Genomic DNA, 22,886 nt, shown 5'->3' with positions numbered 1-22,886 from the left:
TACTGAACATGTACTGCCTTCATTGGACTCAGTATAGCACTCTAGCTCCCTCTTTTAGTGTAACACTGCATACTACGGTGTTCTCTATGTTAGAAACCAGAACTGCTCTAGGAAATGATTTATGGGCCATATGCTATCTGGGAGGTGACCCCATGGGCACTTGGGTTGAATGTGCTTTGTTTTCATGCCCTTCTGCTCAAGGCCCCTTTGCCCTCTTCCAGACTCGACTTCCTCTGAAATGGATGGCTCCTGAATCTATCTTTGACAAAATCTACAGCACCAAGAGCGACGTGTGGTCTTACGGAGTATTGCTGTGGGAAATCTTCTCCTTAGGTAAATTTGGGAGAAGGAAGAGATCAAACAGCCCAGAAATAAATGTCTGCATCTTCTGCTGAATGTCCTTTGGCTAGATAGCCTTTAGATTAGCTCCTACTGTAACAAAAACTCTTAGGGTGCCATGGGTCCATGTAGACTCTCAGATGAGTAATGGCATATGTTTGTCTGCCCTCTACTGTAAAAGGGCTTTATACGATCACGAGCAAGGTCAGATGGGTATAAAGTCTGAAGTCGGGTTTATCTTTTTCTGTACTTTTTCCAATTCTGTCCTTTTCCAATTCCTCAACACGCACACCTCTAACGCCCTTACCCGTTCCCTCCCCGCATCTCCCACCACCTCAAAATTTCTTCCTAGGAAAGGCCATAGTAAGCCCAGCTAACCCAGTGAGGAAAGGGCTGTTAGAAACAGGAGACCTTTCCAGGGCCTCTGATATTAACACATGATACGGCTCTGGACACCGGATTATACAGGATGAGCAGTAAAGAACACTGGTTGTATTTATTCTGCTTGCAAAAACATCCACTATGGGCGGCTAGAAGCCCTGTTCAAAGCACACAGATGCGTGCAGAGCCCACATCTGCTTGCAGACACACAGTGATGATCTGAGGCCTCCAAAACCCAAGTTCTAGCCAAGAGTCTTCTGGGCTTTGCCAAAAATTTGCCTTTCACAGCAAATAAAAGTCACCCAGTAACATCCCTGGTTTCCTGTAATGTGTGAAAATCATTCCCCTGCTTTCGATGACAGGCACCTGTTGCTTCCAGTCTTTGAAAGCAGCTTGGCGGCTGCAGTGGCCCCACAATGACACAGTGCCAGCACTGCACGTCTCCCAGCTGCTTCCTACCAGCAGTAATCACTAGAAAGTGCAGACAAACAAATGCTGAGGTAGATGAGGCTCAAGGGCTAGAACAAGAGTGCATTAGAAGGCCTTGCCACCCCCAGTCCTGGCAAGAATCCCCCTAAAAGGAAAGGTTGTAGGGGAATCCTGGGCAGTAAAACCGGCAGAAGGCAAAGCCTAGGCCTCTTAGGTCTCTGGTTCTCTTAGGTCTGCAGACTCCTGACCACGGGCAGCCCCCACCCCACTCCACTCCATTCAGCCCAGCCCTGGAGCCCAAAGCCCCCCTTCCCTCAGGCCTGTCACAACTCCTAGAGCCCTGGTACTGTAGGAAGTTTGCAAGAGAGTGAATTAAAGTCATTCCCACTCAAGTGTGAATGATTCCCATGTAGCCTATCCCAAATCTATTGGCGTTTTAAAAAGAAGCCTAAGCCAAGTGCCGTGATGGTGAGGACCTGGAGTCCCAGCTGCTCTGGAGGCTGAGGCAGGAGACTTGCTTGAGCCCAGGAGTTCGAAGCTGCAGTGAGCTAAGATCATGCCACCACACTCCAGCCTGGTGACAGAGGGAGACCCATCTCTTAAAAAAAAAAGAAAACTCGCTAACCCAAAGGCTGAGTCTCTAATGATGGGACTTCTTTAGAGTTACTTGTGGGGAGAAGACCAGGACCCTTCAGACGACACCTCTTCCTCTGACCACACAGGCAGGAGTAGCCATAGGAATGGCCTGTGGGCACCAGCCCCACACCATGTGACCACCCAACCAAGCGGGTGTCCTTAGCAAGGACTCGCTGAGCTTCTCTGTGTGTTGTACTGTCCATTGAGATCTGTTGTAATCACTGGGAATTTATTACTAAAACATCACTTTAAAGGGAGGAAAGAAACACTGAATTGTCCCCTCTTGGTCTTTTGTACCCTGAAGCCATAATAGGCCGTGTGTTTTCCACATTGTCTCCCACAGGCGGGTCTCCATACCCAGGAGTACAAATGGATGAGGACTTTTGCAGTCGCCTGAGGGAAGGCATGAGGATGAGAGCTCCTGAGTACTCTACTCCTGAAATGTGAGCCCTTGGTGCCCTCCGCTCCCCATCTGACAGCTCGCTTTTCACCAGGGCATCCCTGAGAGGGGATGTTTCATGGATTCTTAGAGTCCCAGTCTTGGAAGATGCCAAGGTTCTTCTTTCCTTTAGAGATGCTCCCCTCAGCCCGTCAGGCCCAGATATTTTGGGAGCATTTTCTTACAGTGGGGCACATGGCCCTTGACCCATCCCTGCCTATTTCCTCTCCTGACCACTGACGTGACTTTTCAAGGGCTCTAGCTGGGAACTGAAGTTAGAAATTTAGTTTCTAGGTATGAATCCAGGCAAAACAAACAGGTCACCTAGGAACTGAATGCAAGACCTTGGCCTCACTCACAGAGTGGGAGCCAAACAGGCCTAGCAGCCCTAGGGATGGAGAGCCAGACCTTGATCTTGTGACCATTCCTATATCTGCACAGAACGCCCATGAAGGGGTTGATGTGGTCTGCAGAAGAGGTCTTGGAGAGGAAAAGGGGAACTTCCTGACATCATGATTATGCTTCACAGAAGGCTTTGCGGGCAATACAAGTTCCTTAGAATCCTTTAGGAGGAATAGGGGCCGGGCGTGGTGGCTCACATCTGTAATCCCAGCACTTTGGGAGGCAGAGGTGGGCGGATCACTTGAGGTCAGGAGTTCAAGACTAGCCTGGCCAACATGGTGAAACCCCGTCTCTACTAAAACTACAAAAGTTAGCTGGGCCTGGTGGCAACTGCTTGCGAGGCTGAGGCATGAGAATCACTTAAGCCCAGGAAGCAGAGATTGCAGTGAGCCAAGATCACGCCACTGCACTCCAGCCTGGGTGACGACAGAGTGAGACTGTGTCTCAAAAAAAAAAAAAGAATCCTTTAGGAATAGGCCCAGCAGCTGTCTGGAGCTGCCTGGTCACATGGCTTTTCGGGGTGTCCCTGTGAGGCTTTCTCCACTGTGCAAATTGCACTTGCTTGCCTCTCTTGGACACTCTTTTTTTCCTGGGGATTTGTGGATGTTTTGCACTTTGAGGCCTGAGCAGGAATGTGATGACACTTGCACTTTTGTGGAGCTGCTGACAAGGACTTGGGCCTCCCTGAGGCGGCACCACCTTTCCTGAACTGGCAGGGGCCCTCCCATTCCACCCACACAATGGGGTCCTGTCAGAAGCACTGGCTGGCCTTTGAGAAGGAGTCAGGGAATGCAGGAAGTGTGGGCTTGGCCAAAGGGCAAAGTCGCTGTCTCTTTCCTTCATCATCTCGGGGTAAGGGTAGGTCAGGCCCAGAATGGGGAACTGGAGAGGTGGACGGAAGACTCAGGCCCAACAGCAGGGCTGGGTAGCTCTGCCCAAGCATAGGGAAGCGGGAAGGGACCTGTTCTTGTCACTGGTGCATGGTGTCCTCATCAGAAAAGTACAGGGAGCTGAGGCAAGGCCTGTTTCTGAGAGCTAGGGATAGAGCTGGATGATTAACTTTATGATTTTCTAATGTTTTCCCACATATAGTCTCATTTGAAGTTCCCAGAGACCTTGAGGGGTGGTCAGGGCAGCTATTATAATCTGAATTTAGCAAGTAATGAAACCGAGATGCCAAGACCTGAAGCAATGTGCTGTCTGTCAGCTGAGAAGCAGAGGAGACATTCAGAACCCAAGCCTCCGGACTGATGTCGCTAGACCACAGGGGCTGTTGAATTAGGAACAGACCCCACAGTCCTCAGAAGAAATGCTTCTCTGATACGGCCACTCATGCTTTGAATTAAATATGTCCTTCCAATCTTCACATAGTCTGAAAATCTCAAGAGTAGGCTCTCAATTACTACTAATAATTGTTATTATTAAATAACAAGATTTTTACATCAAAATAAATGCAAAACAGTATGAAATTAATTTTTATTTTTACTTCCGTATAAATTCTAAATAGTATGAAATTAGTTTAGTTGGGTTTTTTTGTTTGTTTGTTTTTTTGAGATAGTGTCTCGCTCTGCTGTCCAGGCTGGAGTGCAGTGACGTGATCGCAGCTCACTGCAACCTCCACCTCCTGAGTTCAAGTCATGCTTCTTCCTCAGCCTCCTGAGTTGCTGGGACTATAGGCATGTGCCACCATGCCTGGCTAATTTTTGTATTTTTTTGTAGAGATGGGGTTTCTCCATGTTGGCCAGGCTGGTCTCAAACTCCTGAGCTCAAGTGATCCACTGGCCTTGGACTCCCGAAGTGTTGGGATTACAGGAGTGAGCCTCCATGCCTGGCCTGAAACTAGTTTTTATTATAACAGTATTGAATAATACTGATTAAATATTTATTTGGTTCTTATAAGTGCCACTATTTTAAGCATTAATTTATTTAATGCTCATAACAGTCCTATAAAGTAGGACTACCATGATTTCCATTTCACAGATGAGAAAACAGGCACCGCACATGTAAGTGATTTGCTCAAGGCTGCACTGGTAATAACTTCAGCGAATTCAGCCTGAGTCCAGAGACCACAGCACCATCCCACACCCCTGCAGAGTGCGCTTCCCGTTCATACCCAGGCTGTGGTCGGAAATAACTCAGAGGTACAAAGTCACATCAGCTTTGGACCAAAAATTGCCTTGGACTTGCTCAAACCTTCAAGTCTTTACATAAACCTCACTCAGGTAGCTCCCTTGCCTCGAGCGACCTAGAGAGAGTGGTATGGTTCCTTAATTCTGAGGAGGGAGAGATTTTAGACATTTTAAAAAGTAAGAAGCTCTGGTGAAATACTTCTTCAGAAGGCCAGACTTCAAACCTTCAGACATTTTCTCAAGCATGTGAAAGCTGATGGAGTAATTTCCTTCTTGTTTGTTCTAACAGTAGGAAGGGCTGGGTGAGGACCAAGTGCAGCTTCTCAGAACTGGGATTCTGTGATCTGAACTTGGCGTAAAGCGGTGTGTATTTGGGAACTTGGGTGATAGCTTGGAAAGAAAACTTCCTGGAGGCCCCTCGTCCCCAGCTTGGATGCAAACTAATGTCTCTTAACTTTACTAAACCTATTTACTTAGTGGCACAGAATCTTGTAACATTGAGTTGTTGGTTCCTTGCCCAGATACTGTTGAATCAGATGTCCTTCAATAAGGGAATAAGCAATGAATTTTTTGATTTTGTTTTTTCTTTTCCTTTGGTGTTTGCTGAGATGATTCACATTGGATTTTAGGCAAGAAGAGTGGAAACTAAAAATCGGAATCCAAGAGTCAAAAGTAAAAAACAGCAAGTGGTTGTAGATGGTTCCGTTTACAAGTGTCAGCAGGGAAATCAGGGAGTGTCCTGCTCAGGATGGTGCCTCTCCCAGACAGCAGCTTGATCCTGTGGGGAGACGATGGTGCGGGAGGAGACGAGCCCACAGCCTCTACCTGAAGGCCTCTCTTTGGAGCCCAGCCTCAACCTCACAGGCTCAAGTGATCCTCCCGCCTCAGCCTCCTGTACTACAGGGACTACAGGCGTGCATCACCATGCTTGACTAACTCTTCTATTTTTTGTGGAGATAAAGTCTCGCTATGTTGTCCAGGATGATCTTGAACTCCTGACTTCAAACAATTGTCCCACCATGGCCTCCCAAAGCATTGGGATTATAGATGTTAGCCACCACACCTGGATTCTTTTTTTTTTTTTTTCTTTTTCTTACCTTCCTGTAGTCTTACTGCGTTTGGCAGCCACCTCATATACTTTGAAACAAAATAGGAATATACTTAAGAGATATCTAGAGCCATTGGCACCCCCTAAAGGCATACCTCTAAGAAGTGTCCGAGGGAGGCTATGAACTGGGGTTTCTCCCAGCACAAGCACAGCTGTACTGTCTGCAGTACAGCGGAAGAATTCACAGAAGGAGCAGAGTCATCTCTTCCCGGAGACGAGTCTGACTTCTTTTAGCAGATATTTATTGCTCTGGGGTAGGCGAGAGGTGTGGAAATGAGGCCCTGCCCACACAGTGCTTACAACCTGATGGGTGGGAATCAAATTCGGGGCCCATTCAGATTTGAGTGTGACTCAGAGTCCTTTTTTCATCCAGGCCATCTTCTGAGAGAAGAGGTAATGTATAATAAACATCCCTTGAAGAGCGCAAGGTTCAAGGAGAATCAGTTCTTAATGCAGTGCGTGTATGGACCTCTGGCCTGTGCTTTTCAGAGAGGGCGGTAGGTGCAGACCTCGAGTCCATGCAGACATGCCCAAGAGAGGAGCCTGATGCCGTTATATCTAAAATGTAAAGAAGAGGCTGGGCGTGGTGGCTCATGCCTGTAATCCCAGAACTTTGAGAGGCCGAGGCTGGTGAATAGTTGAGGCCAGGAGTTCGAGACCAGCCTGGCAAACATGATAAAACCCCATCTCTACTAAAAACACAAAAATTAACCAGGCGTGGTGGTGGGCGCCTGTGATCCCAGCTACTCGGGAGGCTAAGGCAGGAGGATCACTTGAACCTGGGAGGCGGAGGTTGCAGTAAGCTGAGATCATGCCACTGCACTCAAGCCTGGTCGACAGAGCGAGACTCTGCATCAAAAATAATAATAATAATAATAATAATAATAATAATAAAACGTAAGAGAAGAATTGCAGAGGAATCTGTTGACATTGGAATCCCAGGACAAGATTTGACCTCTGTGCTATTAGGACAAATGTTTCCTATCCAGGTGCCCAGGCTGTACTGTGTGCCTTGAGTGGTGGGAGGCCAGTTTGTAACAGCGGCTCTGCGGTGCTGGGGGAGAATGATCAGCTGCACACAGGAACCTTGCTCACAGCCCCAGAAACCCCACACTGGGGCTTCAGCTTCTGGAAGTGACGCAGTCATGTACACAGGACCTTCCCCACTGGTCTCCACTGCTTAGTCCATCAAGGGAAGTGTGAGGACTTGGAAATGCCACATGCTTTTTAAGAAGCTAAACCAACCTTTGTGACAACCCAAGAATGAAATAAGTACTACAAACTATTCGGCCACTGATATTTATGGCTGTATGACCTTTTTTTTTTTTTTTTTTTAAACTTAAAGGACATTGTCCTGCTTCTGAAAGTGCAGGGAGGAGTACTCCACTTCACACTGAACTGCAGTGAGCAGTGGGGTTTCCTTTCTGAATAGCTGTGTTTCAGTCACAGAACTCAGACTTTCCACCTGCAGAGGCCACAGGCACAACAAAGAACCTGGGTACCCATGAGCTCTGGAGGGTTGGTTAGTCTGTCTTGGTAGACGTGTTTTCCACTGACAGCAGGACCTGGCCCAGACAGCCTTTTAAGTGCTGGTGCTATAAACCAAACCTCAGAATGAAACAGGGTCACCTAGTATACAGAACGCTTGGTCTTTATGCGGATGACAGCCCTCCCTTTGCAGTACGTAAGGCAATGCATAGGATGATCACTGCTCTCCAGCTACTTCTGTTGCTGTTTTCCCCACCAGCTATCAGATCATGCTGGACTGCTGGCACAGAGACCCAAAAGAAAGGCCAAGATTTGCAGAACTTGTGGAAAAACTGGGTGATTTGCTTCAAGCAAATGTACAACAGGTAACACGAAATTTATCTACATCTAAATGCCTTTGAGTGTACATCGGGGGGCATTTTATTTGTTTTTTTAAGCGCTATTAATAGAATAGCTGAGATGAGAAGTTTTAAAAAAGTGTGTGTGTGTGTGTGTGTGTGTGTGTACAGAATTGTCTTCTCAAAACACAACCAAGATTGTGCGAATGACAAATCAAAGTTGACATAATGGTTCGTAGAAATTGTTGAAGTCAGAATTGATGCAATGAGAGCTCTATCTTCGGTATTTTAGGATGGTAAAGACTACATCCCAATCAATGCCATACTGACAGGAAATAGTGGGTTTACATACTCAACTCCTGCCTTCTCTGAGGACTTCTTCAAGGAAGGTATTTCGGCTCCGAAGTTTAATTCAGAAAGCTCTGATGATGTCAGGTAAGATTTCTTTCTCAAACTTTATATCACAGAATTTTCCAACAAAAAAAAAGAAGGAAAAAGAAAGAAGGAAGGAGGGAAAGAAGGAAGGAAGGTGTGAAGGAAGGAAGGAAGGAAGGAAAAAGGAAGAAAGAAAGATTGTGTAGTGATCATCACCCATATGCCCATCCCCTAAATTCAACTGTTGTTAACATTTTGCCCTATTTTGTCTATTATACGCTCTATGATTGTGTTTGTTCTGAATTTTTCTTTTTGCTGAATCATTTAAAAGGAGGCTTAAGTCATAATAGCACTTTACTCCTAAATACTTTGGTATACATTTTGGAAGAAGGCTATTATTGCTGGGCACAGTGGCTTGTGCCTGTAATCGCAGCACTTTGGGAGACTGAGGTGGGAGGATCACTTGAGCCTAGGAGTTCAAAATCTGTCTCGGCAACATAGAGAGACCTTGTCTTACTAAAAATAAAAAAATTAGCCGGGTGTGGTGGTGTGCACCTGTAGTCCCAGCTACTCAGGAGGCTGAGGTTGGAGGATCACTTGAGCCCGGGAGATGGAGGCTGCAGTGAGCTATGATTGCGTGACTGCACTCAAAGAAGGACATACTCCTGTGTAAACCACACCAAAATTATCACACCAAATAAATTCCTTAATGCCATCTAATAGTCAAATTTCCATAATTTCACCTGTCTTTACATCTTTTTTAAAAAAGCAGGATCCAATTAAGAATAACAGATTACATTTTCTTAAGTTTCTTGTCTATCTTATTCTAGAACCTTACCCCATCTTTTCTTTTCCCCACGACATTGAATTTTTTGGTGAAACCTTAGATAAAACTAAACAAACAAGGCGAGCTGTGTTTTCATTTGTTTTGCTTTGTTTTGACCTAACAAATGAATCTATCCCGTATTACTGCAGAGGGAACTGGAGAAGGGGCAAGGCAAGGGAACAGATATGTACTGTGGCCACTGCTGGCCCCGGGGCCTGACTTCAGGACTGATAGTTACGCATGCATGAAACCTGGGCAGGGCTGATGGTTACACAGACACGTGCTGGGTCTGGCACGGTGCTAGGCTTTTTCCATCTATCAACTCCTTTTACGCTCAGAGCAGTCTTGGGAAGAACATATCATTCCTGTTACATAAATGGAGACCTTAAGGCTCCCAGGAGGAAGGCTTGCAGAAGCTGTGTAGCTAGAAAGTGGCAGAATAGTTTTCTAACCCAGGAGTTCTGACCCTCCCTCCCTGTACCCAATGCAGTCAGGACTCCTTTTAGGGCTTCCAGACCGTGCTATGGACCTCTAGCATCTCTCTTTGCAGTAAGCACAGCTCTCTGGCTCTGACCTCAGTTCAGCCACCAGGGAAGATATGGGAAGGAGCTGCAGCAGTCAGAAAATACTGCTCACAGCCGGGCACAGTGGCTCACGCCTGGAATCCCCCCAGCACTTTGGGAGGCCGAAACGGGTGGATCACCTGAGGTCAGGAGTTCAAGACCAGCCTGGCCAACATGGTGAAACCCCGTCTCTACTAAAAATACAAAAATTAGCTGGGTGCAGTGGCATGCACCTGTAGTCCCAGCTACTCGGGAGGCTGAGGTAGGAGAATCACTTGAACCAGGGCGGCGGAGGTTTCAGTGAGCTGAGATCGTGCCACTGCACTCTAGCCTAGGTGACAGAGCAAAACTCTGTCTCCAAAAAAAAAGAAAAGAAAAAAGAAAATACTGCTACCCACCTGTGACAGGACTCAAAGAAACCCAGTGGCACATCCAGACTAGTGGTGATGGATTACAGGTCAGCCTCACTGTTCAGGCCTCACAACCAGCCCAAGAGGCTGAAGCAGATGAGTCATCATTTTGTGAAGTTGGGAAAACTAGTTCGGATTAAATAAATTGGCAAGGTCTGGCTGCATTAGAGAGAGGGAGGGGAGGGGTGGGTGGCATGTCAGTTATATGTGGACCCTTCTAAGGGGGCTTAGCCTTAGGCCAGTAGGGAGCTTGCCCATGACACTGGGACTGGCAGAGAGTGACAGAGTATGGGACTGAGAAATTCAGTCAGTAGGTGAACTTGCCTTGTGAGTAACCACAGAGTGGATGTCTCCAATAGTCCTTCCTAATAGATCATCAACAAAAGTCAGTAGGTAGTTATAGAGACATCATACAACCCTACCCAATTCTCCCAATCTGTAATCACAGAAAACATATGCAAGCCTGGCGCTAGCACTCAATTATGCCATTAAATAATATTTAGCCATGTAGCCATGCCAGGTCATTCTGCCGCCTCACATCCTTTTCGGAGTACCTGCTAAAGTCCTATCGCTTCCCTGCACATCATTTCTCTCCTGCGCCATTGGGCACTCAGACCAGATGATGCCTCCAGGCTCTCCTAGGCCTGACATTCTCTGATTTCACAACGGACCCGAGCAGGTCCCTCTGGGAGTTTCCTCAACACGACAGAATGTGAATTGACAACCATGGGAGGCAGTGGCAATGCCGCCAAGATTCCCAGGGGTCACAGCGGGGAGATTGGGGCCTCAGGAGTTAGGTGATTCCTGTTGGTGTGTTGGTTCCTCTTAGCTAGGATAGGTTGCCTGTGGTCTCCTGACTCATTACAGCTGAATGCCTTTTCCTGTCTTGATAATTCTTTGTTTCTTCTTTAGATATGTAAATGCTTTCAAGTTCATGAGCCTGGAAAGAATCAAAACCTTTGAAGAACTTTTACCAAATGCCACCTCCATGTTTGATGTAAGTCATGAAGTTAAGGTACCCAGTGCACGCTGGCAGACCCCTTCTTCAGATCCCTTCCAGACACCAATGCCAGTAGTGTGGTAGCTCTTGGTCAGCGAGCAGCTGGATTCAGGAGTGGCTGAAATGACAGTGTTGGGAGGACTGACAACTAGACCTAGCTGTGCAGAGCTAATTTGAAAGCAGAGTTCCATGAACTCACTCCAGGACCCAAGTCCCTGCGTGGTAGGAATTTAGACCCTTAGGAAACTCCTTTGTGTATTTCTAAGCTGCTTAGCTGTCAGCGATGCAGCTTTGCTTTCAGAGTAACAGAGGAACTCCCAGCTGTGTGGGTGGTGGCCTTTGTGATGTAAGGGAGAGCCTCCTGCAAGCAGCCTTGAGGCGGGGAGGGGTCCACCCAAGCCTTATGCTCCTTTCTCCTGAGGCTCTGCAGGTTGAACGGCCGTGTTCCTACCCAGCCACACTGGGAGAAGCCAACCAGTATAGCCTGGCAAACAAGAGGCCTCACCAGCTCTTCTCTCTAAAGCCCAGTGATGTGGGGTTGAGGGGCTAAGGGGAGGAGAGGAGGATGGGCAGGAGCGATACTGCAGTTCTGATGTTGCAGCCTCTGGGACTCAAAGTGTGATCTCCAGATAGGCAGGTTCCTACAACCTAGGAGCCGGCTAGAAATGCCAACTCTCAGCACCCACCCACACCCACTGAGTCAGGTGCGCCTTGGCAAGATCCCTAGGGGATTCCTGGACACATTAACGTTTAAGAAGTGCTGGTGAGGCCGGGCGCGCTGGCTCATGCCTGTAATACCAGCACTTTGGGAGGCCGAGGCAGGTGGATCACGAGGTCAGGAGATCGAGACCATCCTGGCCAACACGGTGAAACCCAGTCTCTACTAAAAACACAAAAAAATTAGCTGGACGTGGTGGCGGGTGCCTATAGTCCCAGCTACTAGGGAGGCTTAGGCAGGAGAATGGCGTGAACCTGGGAGGCGGAGCTTGCAGTGAGCCGAGATCATGCCACCGCACTCCAGGCTGGGCAACAGAGCGAGACTCTCTCTTAAAAAAAAAAGAAGTCTGGCAATGACTATGTCCCATAAAGGGCCTGCAAGGCCAACAACAGTGTGAAGGTGATCACTACAATCAGTGTGGCCTTGAGGCAGGCACAGTCATCCTTAAAAAAAAAGAAACACCACAACCTTATCGGACACACCAGATAAAGGGAAAGATTATTTTAAATATTTTAAGCATCAAAAATAAGCTGAAGAATATAAAAGTAAAGTATATGGATATATTGTTTGGCTGCTTGGTACATTGTTTTCAAGGCCGAGGGAAAAATACTGAGCAAAACGTGAAAGAATTCTCAACCTTCACCCTCCAACCCTAAATCAGTGGTGAATGATGACAGCTTCTTTGTTTGCTTAGGTGTTTACTCATAATTAAGGACACTGCCCCGTAAGAGTCTTAAAGGGTGGCAGGAACAAAGTGTGGGATCCGCTTACTGGAACATGCCGTATTAACAAAGTAGTGAAGAGTCTGCAGGCAACTCAGTGCCAAAGAGAAACCAACAAGGAAATCTAATTGCTGGAGACTATAACCAAGGGGTGGGGGGTGGGGGCTGAGAATTCCATCAAGTTTAAGAAAAAAAATCAAACCATGTCTTTAGGATTTCTTAGAATTCGTGTCTATGGTGGCCACCGCTACTATGGCATACTCATAGTCAATCGCGATCTGCCAAATTAGTTTTAGTATCTTTATGCGATAAGTTGCATCATAGTTTACTGTGGAAAATGTTAACCTGTTACTTGCCATTTTCCCTTTTGCTTAAATGTATTTACTTCGTGTTCAGGAAGGGCCTCAAAGTCACTGGGGATCAGACATGATTTGCAGCGGGTCAAGTTTGTAGTGACCAACTTAGAGAAAATGCTTTGTCTCAATAGGCGGGGATTGTGGAGGGTGAGGCAGAGCCTGGATCAACAGATGCATCCCAGGATCATCCCTCAGGCTCAGCATGGACTCCCGCTGGGCCAGGCAAAACTATCACCTTTCTCCTTCTCCCCGTAGGACTACCAGGGGGACAGCAGCACTCTGTTGGCCTCTCCCATGCTGAAGCGCTTCACCTGGACTGACAGCAAACCCAAGGCCTCGCTCAAGATTGAGTAAGCATCGGGTATCTTTTCTGTGATCAGTCGATGGAGGGTACGAGGGGAGATGCTGGGGATAGGTGGTGTAATGAGGGATGTTTGAGGACTACTTGCCCTCCTGCACTATAGTGTTCAGGCGTTGCAGAAAAACATTTCCCCCCAGAGGGCAAAAAAAGGGGAACATCAAATGGGACATATGAGCACCAAGCTCTGGGGAAAACGTGCAGAAAATCTTGCAGACAGGCATTCCAGACGTGGGAAGCACAGTGCCTCAGGGAAAGAAGCCTGATGTGCCCACCTGTGCATGGCGCAGAGGGAGACACGCTCCCGGCGGTGGGAGAGGACGCCCCCGCTGTTACTCCCTATGCCGGCAGGGCTGATACATGAGGAGTCCCAGTACTGTTTTCCAGGGCTAAGACCTGCAGCCTGAGAACTCAGCCCCTACAGATGAATGACTTTCCCACTTCATCCTGGCACCCTTTTCTCACTTGACAATTTCTCCACGAAGCCCTGGCTTGACCAGTCCACCAGCTCCTCCCTCCACGCCGTGGCCACCACTGTCAGGAGTCTTATGCACCACCAAATGCCGCTGCAGCTTCTCTGTGCGAGTCGCTACCTCGCAACGGTGTTGGACTGGGAAAAGCTGCGCCTGTCGGATGTTCCTTCCTTTCCTCGTTCAAATGCCTGTTCCCTGTCTCACCCGAAGGCAGAACCTGCTCCTCTTTCACCTGAATCCGGGGTGGGCAGCCATTTTTTTAAAGGGCTAGATAGCACATGTTCCCTACTGCCATTAGCAGGGGTGTCCAATCTTTTGGCTTCCCTGGGCCACAATGGAAGAATTATCTTGGGTTACACATAAAATACACTGACACTAATAATAACCGATAAGCTAAAAAAGTTGCAAACAAATCTCATAATGTTTTAAGAAAGTTTACGAGTTTGTGTTGGGCCGCATTCAAAGCCATCCTGGGCTGCATGCAGCCCGCGGGCCACAAGTTGGGCAAGCGTGCATTATAGTATAAAAAGCAGCCGTAGACAGTACATCATCAAGAAGACACGGCTCTGTTCCCACACACTGTATTTATAGAAACAGGTGAGCATGGCCAGCGAGTACATGAAAAGATGCTCAACATCATCAGTCATTAGGGAAATACAAATCAAGACTACCATGAGGGGCTGGTCGTGGTGGCTCATGCAGTAGTCTCAACACTTTGGGAGGCCGAGGTGGGTGGATCACTTGAGTCCAGGAGCAACATGGCAAAACCCTGTCTCTACTAAAATTTCAGAAATTAGCTGGGCGTGCTGGCATGTGCCTTTAGTCCCAGCTACTTGGGAGGCTGAGGTGGGAGGATCACTTGAGCTTGGGAGATTGAGGCTGCAGCGAGCCACAATTGCAGCACTACACTCTAGCCTGGGTGACAGAGGGATAAAAAAAGGGAAAGAGATTACCATGAGATACCACTTCACACCCATGAGGATAGCTAGATGAAGTCAGTGTGGCGAGGATATGGAGAAATTGGAACCCTCCTACACTGCTGGTGGAAATGTTAAATGGCACAATCACTTTGGAAAACAGTTTAGCTGTTGCCCTAAAAGGTTAAACAGTTACCCCGAGACTCAGCAATTCAACTCCTAGGCATATACTCAAGAGAAATGAAAACTGATATCCACAGCAAAACTTGCATACAGATGTTCATAGCAGCATTACTCATAATCGCCAAAAGTAGAAACAACCAAAATATCCATCAGTTGATGACTAAATGAATAAAATATGGTATATCCACACAATATAAATTGTCAATAAAAAGTATGCAGTATGCATGCATGTTACAACCTGGATGAACCTTGAAAATATTACGCTCAGTAAAAGCAGTCATAAAATATCTCATATTGTATGAGTCCTTCTATATGAAATGCCCAGAATTGGTAAATCTGGAGGCAGAAAGTAGACCAGTAGTTTCCTTGGGCTGGAGCTGGAGGGTGTGAGGAGCAAAGACTGCTAATGGGTATGAGTTTTGGGGGGTGGTGGCAGCTCTCAAGTTGATTATGGTGATGTTTGCACAACTTGTGTCGATACAAAAAACCATTGGCTTACACACTTTAAATAGGTGAATTATGCAGTATGTAAATTATATCTCCAAAAAGCTCTCATTAAAAAAAAAAACACCAGCCAGGTGGGCAGATATGGGTTATAGTTTTTGAACCCTGATCTAAATCAAAGAATGGCAACAAGTGCCTCCAAGTGATGTAGTTAGCACAGTTCATCGACCACAAGTAAATGGGAAAGACAGGGGCATTTCCAGGCAAACATCTGTGTGTGTGTTTCCTTTTCACATGAGCACAATGGTATTAGAATTGAGTTACAGCCCATCAGAGGCACCAGTGAGGAATGAATGGATCAAAGGGGAATGTAGGATACATGCTGTTTTGTTTCCTACTTTGGAACACCTCAGAAAATGGGTGGTGACTAATTTTATCTAGATATTTGTTAAAGAAAAACATAAACCATAAATTGTATCCTCTACTCTGAGACTGAAAATATAGAACATGGACATGTTAGTCCAGACCAGTCTAAAACATGCTTCACGGGTTCCCTTCCTCATCCCAGATCCCTTGAAAATAAAAAATTCAAACGAATATTAAAGGGCAAGAGCAGCCCTTCCTCCTCAGGTGTCTGTCCTAGTCTGGGTATAACGTAGAGGACCCAGAAGCAAGTTTCTCCACCCTTGAGCCTTGCTGGTGACAAGTAGCACCATAACTAAAAGTGTTTCCTCTTCTAGAACACAGGCACGATAGGGAGAGGGGCGCTCACCTGTGTGTGTGAAGCTCTATTGTTTTCTGAGACTGTTGTAACAAATTGGCACTAACTTGGCAACTTACAAGAGAAATTTATTCTCTTGCAGTTCTGGAGGCTAGAAGGGAGATAAAATATGAAAAATGTGAATATTTTGGAGGGCAGGAGGCATTTCTCAGCCTACCACAGAAGCTGTTTGACCCGAGAATAGGAGAGGGCTGCACCCAGGTCTTGGAGTTACTTTCCACCCGGATTATGGGTTTGCGTTATCTTAGCAGACATCTCACACCCTCCCCCAGCCACTGTCTTTCTGCCCCATGACACCCAGCTGCTATGAGGGAGGCCATGTGCAGCTTTAGAACAGAGGAAATCTGACAGCAGTTGAGGTGGGGTTCGAAAACCATGAACTCTAGGACAGGTATGAACAAATGACCCACTCAGAAAGAGTGGATTTTAGTGTCTTGTTTTCTAAAAACCAATTCTGAACATTTGATTTCTTTCCTTTCTTTCTTTAGCTTGAGAGTCACCAGTAAAAGTAAGGAGTCGGGGCTTTCTGATGCCAGCAGGCCCAGTTTCTGCCATTCCAGCTGTGGGCACATCAGCGAAGGCAAGCGCAGGTTCACCTACGACAACGCTGAGCTGGAAAGGAAAATCGCGTGCTGCTCCCCGCCCCCAGACTACAACTCGGTGGTCCTGTACTCCACCCCACCCGTCTAGAGTTTGACACAAAGCCTTATTTCTAGAAGCACATGTGTATTTATACCCCCGGGAAACTAGCTTTTGCCAGTATTATGCATATGTAAGTTTACACCTTGACCTTTCCATGGGAGCCAGCTGCTTTTTGTGATTTTTTAATAGTGCTTTTTTTTTTTTTTTTTTGACTAACAAGAATGTAACTCCAGATAGAGAAATAGTGACAAGTGAAGAACACTACTGCTAAATCCTCATGTTACTCAGTGTTAGAGAAATCCTTCCTAAGCCCGATGACTGCCCTGCTCCAACCTCCGCCACCTCAGGGCACACAGGACTAGTTTGATTCAGGAGCCGCACTGATCACCCAATGCATCATGGACCCCACTAGGCCAGCCCCGCAGCCCAAAACCCAGGGCAACAAGCCCGTTAGCCCCAAGGATCACTGGCTGGCCGGAGCAACATTTCAGGAGTCCTTTAGCAGGCCTAAGACGTGAGGAGGAAAAGGAAAAAGGCAGAAAGCAAGGGAGAAAAGAGAAACCGGGAGAAGGCATGAGAAAGAATTTGAGACTCACCATGTGGGTGGGGAGGGGGACGGGGCTCAGCAATGCCATTTCAGTGGCTTCCCAGCTCACCCTTCTATATTTGAGGGCCCAGCCAGGACCAGATGGGACAGAGATGAGGGGACATTTTCTGGATTCTGGGAGGCAAGAAAAGGACAAATACCTTTTTTGGAACTAAAGCAAATTTTAGAACTTTACCTATGGAACTGGTTCTATGTCCATTCCCATTCGTGGTATGTTTTGATTTACAGCACTGAGGGTGGCACTCAACTCTGAGCCCATACTTTTGGCTCCTCTGGTAAGATGCACTGAAAACTTAGGTTGTATCCATGGCATGATGGCCTTAACACTTAAAATGTCACATTCTATTTTGAGTATTAATATACAGTCCAGACACTTAACTCAATTTCTTGGTATTATCCTGTTTTGCACAGTTCATTGTGAAAGCAAGCCGAGAAGAATGAAAATGCCGTCTCGGGGAGGGTTTTCTCCATACCAAAACTAGGGCTGACGGAGGAAAAAGGTCAATTAGGTCAAGGGAAAACCCCATCTCTATACCAGCCAAACCAATTCACCAACACAGGTGGGACCCAAAGCACAGGCAACCAGTCATGTTTCCTTTTCATTTCATGGGGATTCCACGCTCTCACACTAATCTGGAAGGATGTGGAAGAGCATTAGCTGACGCATATTAAGCACTTTAAGCTCCTCGAGAAAAAAGGTGATACGTAATTTATGCAAGATATTTCTCCAGTTGGGACTCAGGATATTAGTTAATGAGCCATCATTAGAAGAAAAGCCCATTTTCAACTGCTTTGAACCTTGCCTGGGGTCTGAGCATGATGGGAATAGGGAGACAGGGTAGCAAAGGACGCCTACTCTTAGGGTCTAAAGATCAAGTGAGCCTTGGATCACTAAAGCTGGCTCTGTTGGACGCTATTTATGCAAGTTAGGGTCTATGTATTTAGGATGCCTGCACCTTCTGCAGCCAGTCAGAAGCTGGACAGGCAACAGTGGATTGCTGCTGCTTGGGGAGAAGAGTATGCTTCCTTTTATCCATGTAACTTAACTCTAGAACCTGGGCTCTAAGTAACAGAAGAATGTATGCTTCCATTCTTATGTGCCACATCCTTGTTTAAAGGCTCTCTGAATGAAGAGATGGGACCACCATCAGCATATTCCCAAGCGAGCCCACTGGCTCCTGGCAGTGGCTTTTGTGGAAGACTCACTAGCCAGAAGAGAGGAGCGGGACAGGTCTCTCCACCAAGATCTAAATCCAAACAAAAGCAGGCTAGAGCCAGAGGAGAGGACAAATCTTTGTTCTTCCTCTTCTTTGTATACACAAAAGCACCTGTGACAGCTGGCAATATTATAAATCAGGTAACTGGAAGGAGGTTAAACACAGAAAAAAGACCTCAGTCAATTCTCTACTTTTTTTTTTTTCCAAATCAGATAACAGCCCAGCAAATAGTGATAACAAATAAAACCTTAGCTATTCATATGTCTTGATTTCAATAATCTAATTCTTAATCATTAAGAGACCATAATAAATACTCCTTTCCAAGAGCAAAGAAAAATCATTAGAATTCCGTTACTCGGCTTCTTCAAACTCAGGTTTGTAGCATACATGAGTCCATCCGTCAGTCAAAGAATGGTTCCATCTGGAGTCTTAATGTAGAAAGAAAAATGGAGGCTTGTAATAATGAGCTAGTTACAAAGTGCTTGTTCATTAAAATAGCACTGAAAACTGAAACATGAATTAACTGATAATATTCCAATCATTTGCCATTTATGACAAAAATGGCACTAACAAAGAACAAGCACTTCCTGTCAGAGTTTCTGAGATAATGTATGTGGAGCAGTGTGGGTGGAATGGGGCTGAAACCATACACGAGTCTGTGTCTTGTCAGTCCAAGAAGTGACGCCTAGATGTTAATTTTAGGGACCTGTGCCTTGTTTCCTAGCCCATAAGAACGCAAACATCAAACAGATACTCGCTAGCCTCATTTAAATTGATTAAAGGAGGAGTGCATCTTTGGCCAACAGTGGTGTAACTATATGTGTATGTGTGTGTGTGTGTGTGTTGTGCATAACTATTTAAGGAAACTGGAATTTTAAAGTTACTTTTATACAAACCAAGAATATATGCTACAGATACAAGACAGACATGGTTTGGTCCTATATTTCTAGTCATGATGAATGTATTTTGTATACCATCTTCATATAATAAAATTAACTTCCAAAAATGTACATATTTTCTCCCGGATTTGCTTGTAAGTGTAAAAAAGGGGTCACGGGTGTCCCTGGGGGTAGAGGACTGGTGTTCTTTACTAAACACAGCACAAGAAAGAGAAAGCAAACACTGCTGAAGAGAAGGCAAAGAGGCTTCTATCGGTCCTAGAGAATGGCTGTGCTGAACAATCCGAACACTGCAAACAGCAAGTAAAACACAAAATCAAACGAGGCAGATTGCCCAGAAAACTAAACCCTAACATCAACAGGATCATGAAACAAGTAAAGCATATGCTGGGTGTGAGTGCCAGCCGCAGAGAAAAGTGCCCTCAATTAAAAAGAGGCAGTTGTCCCCAAACACTAATTTTCAGCTGATAAATCATTAGCATAATCACAGCGGGTGTGTGCTCATGCTGCAGGAAACCACACAAAATAACAGGCAAAAGCTTGACACACAAGAATGTGTCAGTACACATGCCAGGTCAGCGTTCTCCAGTCTTGTTTTGTGGATTACATCCTAGGAAAACAGCTCAGGTCCTAAGTACTAGCAATTGAATAAGTGACCAACACTTTGTCTTAGAAAGCAGTCATAGTGTTACCTGCCTAATAACGTCATAAGGAAACTAGATATAAGATATTTTAAGGGGAAAAAATAGGCCTACTTTATTTGGGACAAAGACAATAAAAATGGATAAATGACGAATCTCAGTAAACTTTTAGTTAACTCAAGAGGGCAAGAGGCATTTTGTCTTCAAGAATCTGAAACCTTAAAAAGTATTACGGGTTTCATAACATAAGAATAAAATCACTCATTCAGGCAAATGACTTGAAGAATGCTTGAGGAATCAATGTCACATCACAGTTTAGAAATGTTCTCATGGCTCTGGAAACTTATAGTACATTTGGGAATTTATTTTTATTTTTTCCTCCAGCAGAAGTATGGCCTAGTAAGGTTCATTGGACTCCTCAGTGTTAAACATATTACCAGACTTTGGGGTTTCACAGCCCAGGAAATTAAATAAAAGAAAAATCCTTGATCCCAACACGGCGATGGCCATTCTTCTATTCTGCGAACTAAGAACACTTAAGGGAGGGGGAAAAAAATACAAAACAAAATCCAACCGGATGCTACTAATGTTCTATTTCCTGATCTGGGGGGCAGTGCACAGGTATGCTCACTTCATGATGAGTCACTGAGCTGCACACTTACTTGTGAATGTGTGTGTATATATATGAATGTATGGATGCAATTATTCAATACGATATTACTAAAAGAAGAAAAAACCCCTACCATTTAGTACCACAACTTTTCATAGAAGAAAACCCATTTGAAAAGGTGGAAGGGCTTAATCTCAGACCAAAATATATTTGTATTTGAAACATACCTCTATTATCCTTCTTTTTCCCATTTTCATTTGTACTAGAATAAACTAATGAACACATGTTGTTCCACAGATTGGTATTTGGGAAGCAGTGATAGCTAGTAATTGCTATCATTGCTATTATTTGAGTGCCCAATATGTGCCAGCAACTATTTAGAGTGCTTTAACGGAATACACTTATTTTCAAGGCAATCTAACATGATAGGTACTATTAGTATACCCTTTACGTCAATGGGAAGATTAAAGAACCCTAAGACCCCACTTGTCATGTCTCCCCACCTCCAAGCTTATGTCCCCTTATACTGTGCAGCCCTTCTAGATGGACAACCCAAAACACACTGGTGTCCCTTCCTCTCAGACTTGAAGCTATTGCTTTAGCAATTCTCCACCCCCTCCCACCATCAATTTTCCCCTCTTCCACTGGAACATACATGTTATTTCTCCCATGTCACAAAATTTTCATCTGTACTTTCTCCTCTAGCGACCACCCAATTTCTCTATTTCCCTTTACAGCAAAATCCCATGAGCGAGTTGGTTATTAGTTATTATTACTTGTTTCCAACTCCCCTCCTCCCACTCCCTCTTAAACCCACTCAAACCTAGCTTTCACGCTCACTTACCGAAACTGCTTTTGCTAAGGTCACCAGTGACTCCACATTGATAAATCCAACGGCCAACTCTCAGTCCCATTCTTATTTGACACTTCAACAGCTTGACACTCATTCACAAAAACAACTTCAGTTTGGTTCCAGGACATGATACTTTCTTCTTTCCATCTCTTTGGCTACTTCTGTCTCTTTTGCTGGTTTTACCTCTTTCCCCTGACTTTTGAACATTGCTCTAGTTACCCCAGGGCTCGCCCTTGAAGCTTTCTTTTCTCAGTCTATACAAACTCCCTTCAGATCTCAACCAATCTCAGGGCTTTCAGTGACACCCATATGATGACTTTCATTGACAGAACAGATTCTCCCTACCTGCTGCAACACTCTAAACTCATATAGACACAAGTGCTAACCTGACATCTCTTCTGGATGCTCTGGCAGACTGTATTTTTTTCAAATACTGGTGTATTTTTCAAAGATATTGTACTGTATTTTTCAAAGATATTCTATTATATTTTTCAACATAGCTGCAAGAATATCTCCCATCTCACACAACCTTCGGCAATGTCCCCTCGCCTAGAATCAGAGCTGGCTTTAGGACTCACTCGTGATCAACGGAATGTGAAAGAAGGGACACTGCATGGCTTGGAGGCCAGGTCAGAAAAGATGATGCATTTCCTGAGTCTTGATACGCTCACTCTTCAACAGTTCCTGCGAGGGACCCAGTGGCCATACTTGGAGAAACCTAAGCCACATGGAGGCCAACTGAAGGTGCTCCCATAGACAGCAGCCAGCTGAGCCCAGCCTTCAAGTCATTCCAGCCCCCAGCCATTGGAATTTCCCAGCCGAGGCCCAATCACAATGGCGCAGAGACAAGCCTCCCTGCTGTGTCTTGCCCAGATTCCTGACGCACAGAATCCCAGAACGGAATAAAATGCTTGTTTTATGCCATTAACGGTGGAGTTGTTACAAAACAAATAACCAGAACAAATGTGTACTAAACATCTCAAACTTAATGGGCCTCAGACCAAACTCCCAAATTGTCTTCTCCTGTTTCTCCATCCTCCCGTCCCGTAGACTCTTTGTTACAACAGTCTCTTCCAATTCAGTAGAATCCTGTATCCTGTCAGCATCAAGCCAAAAAAAAAAATTTTTTTTTTTGAGACAGGGTCTTACTTTGTCACTCAGGCCGGAGTGCAGTGGCACGATCTTGGTGCACTGCAGCCTTGACCTCCTTGGCTCAACCAATCCTCCCACCTCAGCCTCCTGAGTAGCTGGGAGTACCTGGGACTACAGGTGCATGACACCACGCCTGGTCAATTTTACTTTTTGTGGAGATGAGGTCTCACTATGTTGCCCAGGCCTGACTCAAACTTTGGGCTCAGGTGGTCTGTGCACCTTGACCTCCCAAATGCTGGGATTAACAGGTGTGAGCCACTGCGCCTGGCCAGCAAGCCAAAATCTTAGAGTCATTCCTGACTTCTCTCTTCTTTGTCCATATCCAGTGAATCAGGACATCCCTGTTGGCTCTACATTTAAAACATATTTGGAGTCCAGTCACTCTGCACCACCTCTACTGCTACCACCCTACTCCATCTGGGTTTTTTTTTTTTTTTTTTTTTTTTTTTT

At 45.7% G+C, this 22,886-nt stretch overlaps 1 protein-coding gene across 1 annotated transcript in view; it reads left to right on the top strand.

The window, feature by feature from the left end:
- The window catches only part of FLT1 (fms-related tyrosine kinase 1), a 168,521-nt gene extending 151,283 nt beyond the window's left edge, over positions 1–17,238 (top strand). The window contains exons 22-28 of the mRNA XM_011999979.1: positions 222–333; positions 2,129–2,228; positions 7,611–7,716; positions 7,982–8,124; positions 10,776–10,860; positions 12,915–13,009; positions 16,304–17,238. Of these exons, the coding sequence (XP_011855369.1) occupies positions 222–333; positions 2,129–2,228; positions 7,611–7,716; positions 7,982–8,124; positions 10,776–10,860; positions 12,915–13,009; positions 16,304–16,505 (843 nt within the window). The 3' untranslated portion in view covers positions 16,506–17,238. The remainder of the gene's footprint in view (positions 1–221; positions 334–2,128; positions 2,229–7,610; positions 7,717–7,981; positions 8,125–10,775; positions 10,861–12,914; positions 13,010–16,303) is intronic.
- Positions 17,239–22,886: the final 5,648 nt, after the last annotated feature.

This window comes from Mandrillus leucophaeus, unplaced genomic scaffold (assembly GCF_000951045.1).
Source record: "Mandrillus leucophaeus isolate KB7577 unplaced genomic scaffold, Mleu.le_1.0 Scaffold61, whole genome shotgun sequence".
In the NCBI taxonomy this organism is placed as follows: domain Eukaryota; kingdom Metazoa; phylum Chordata; class Mammalia; order Primates; family Cercopithecidae; genus Mandrillus; species Mandrillus leucophaeus.
Note: the sequence above shows the minus strand (reverse complement) of the source record. Positions and strands in the feature narration are given on the sequence as shown.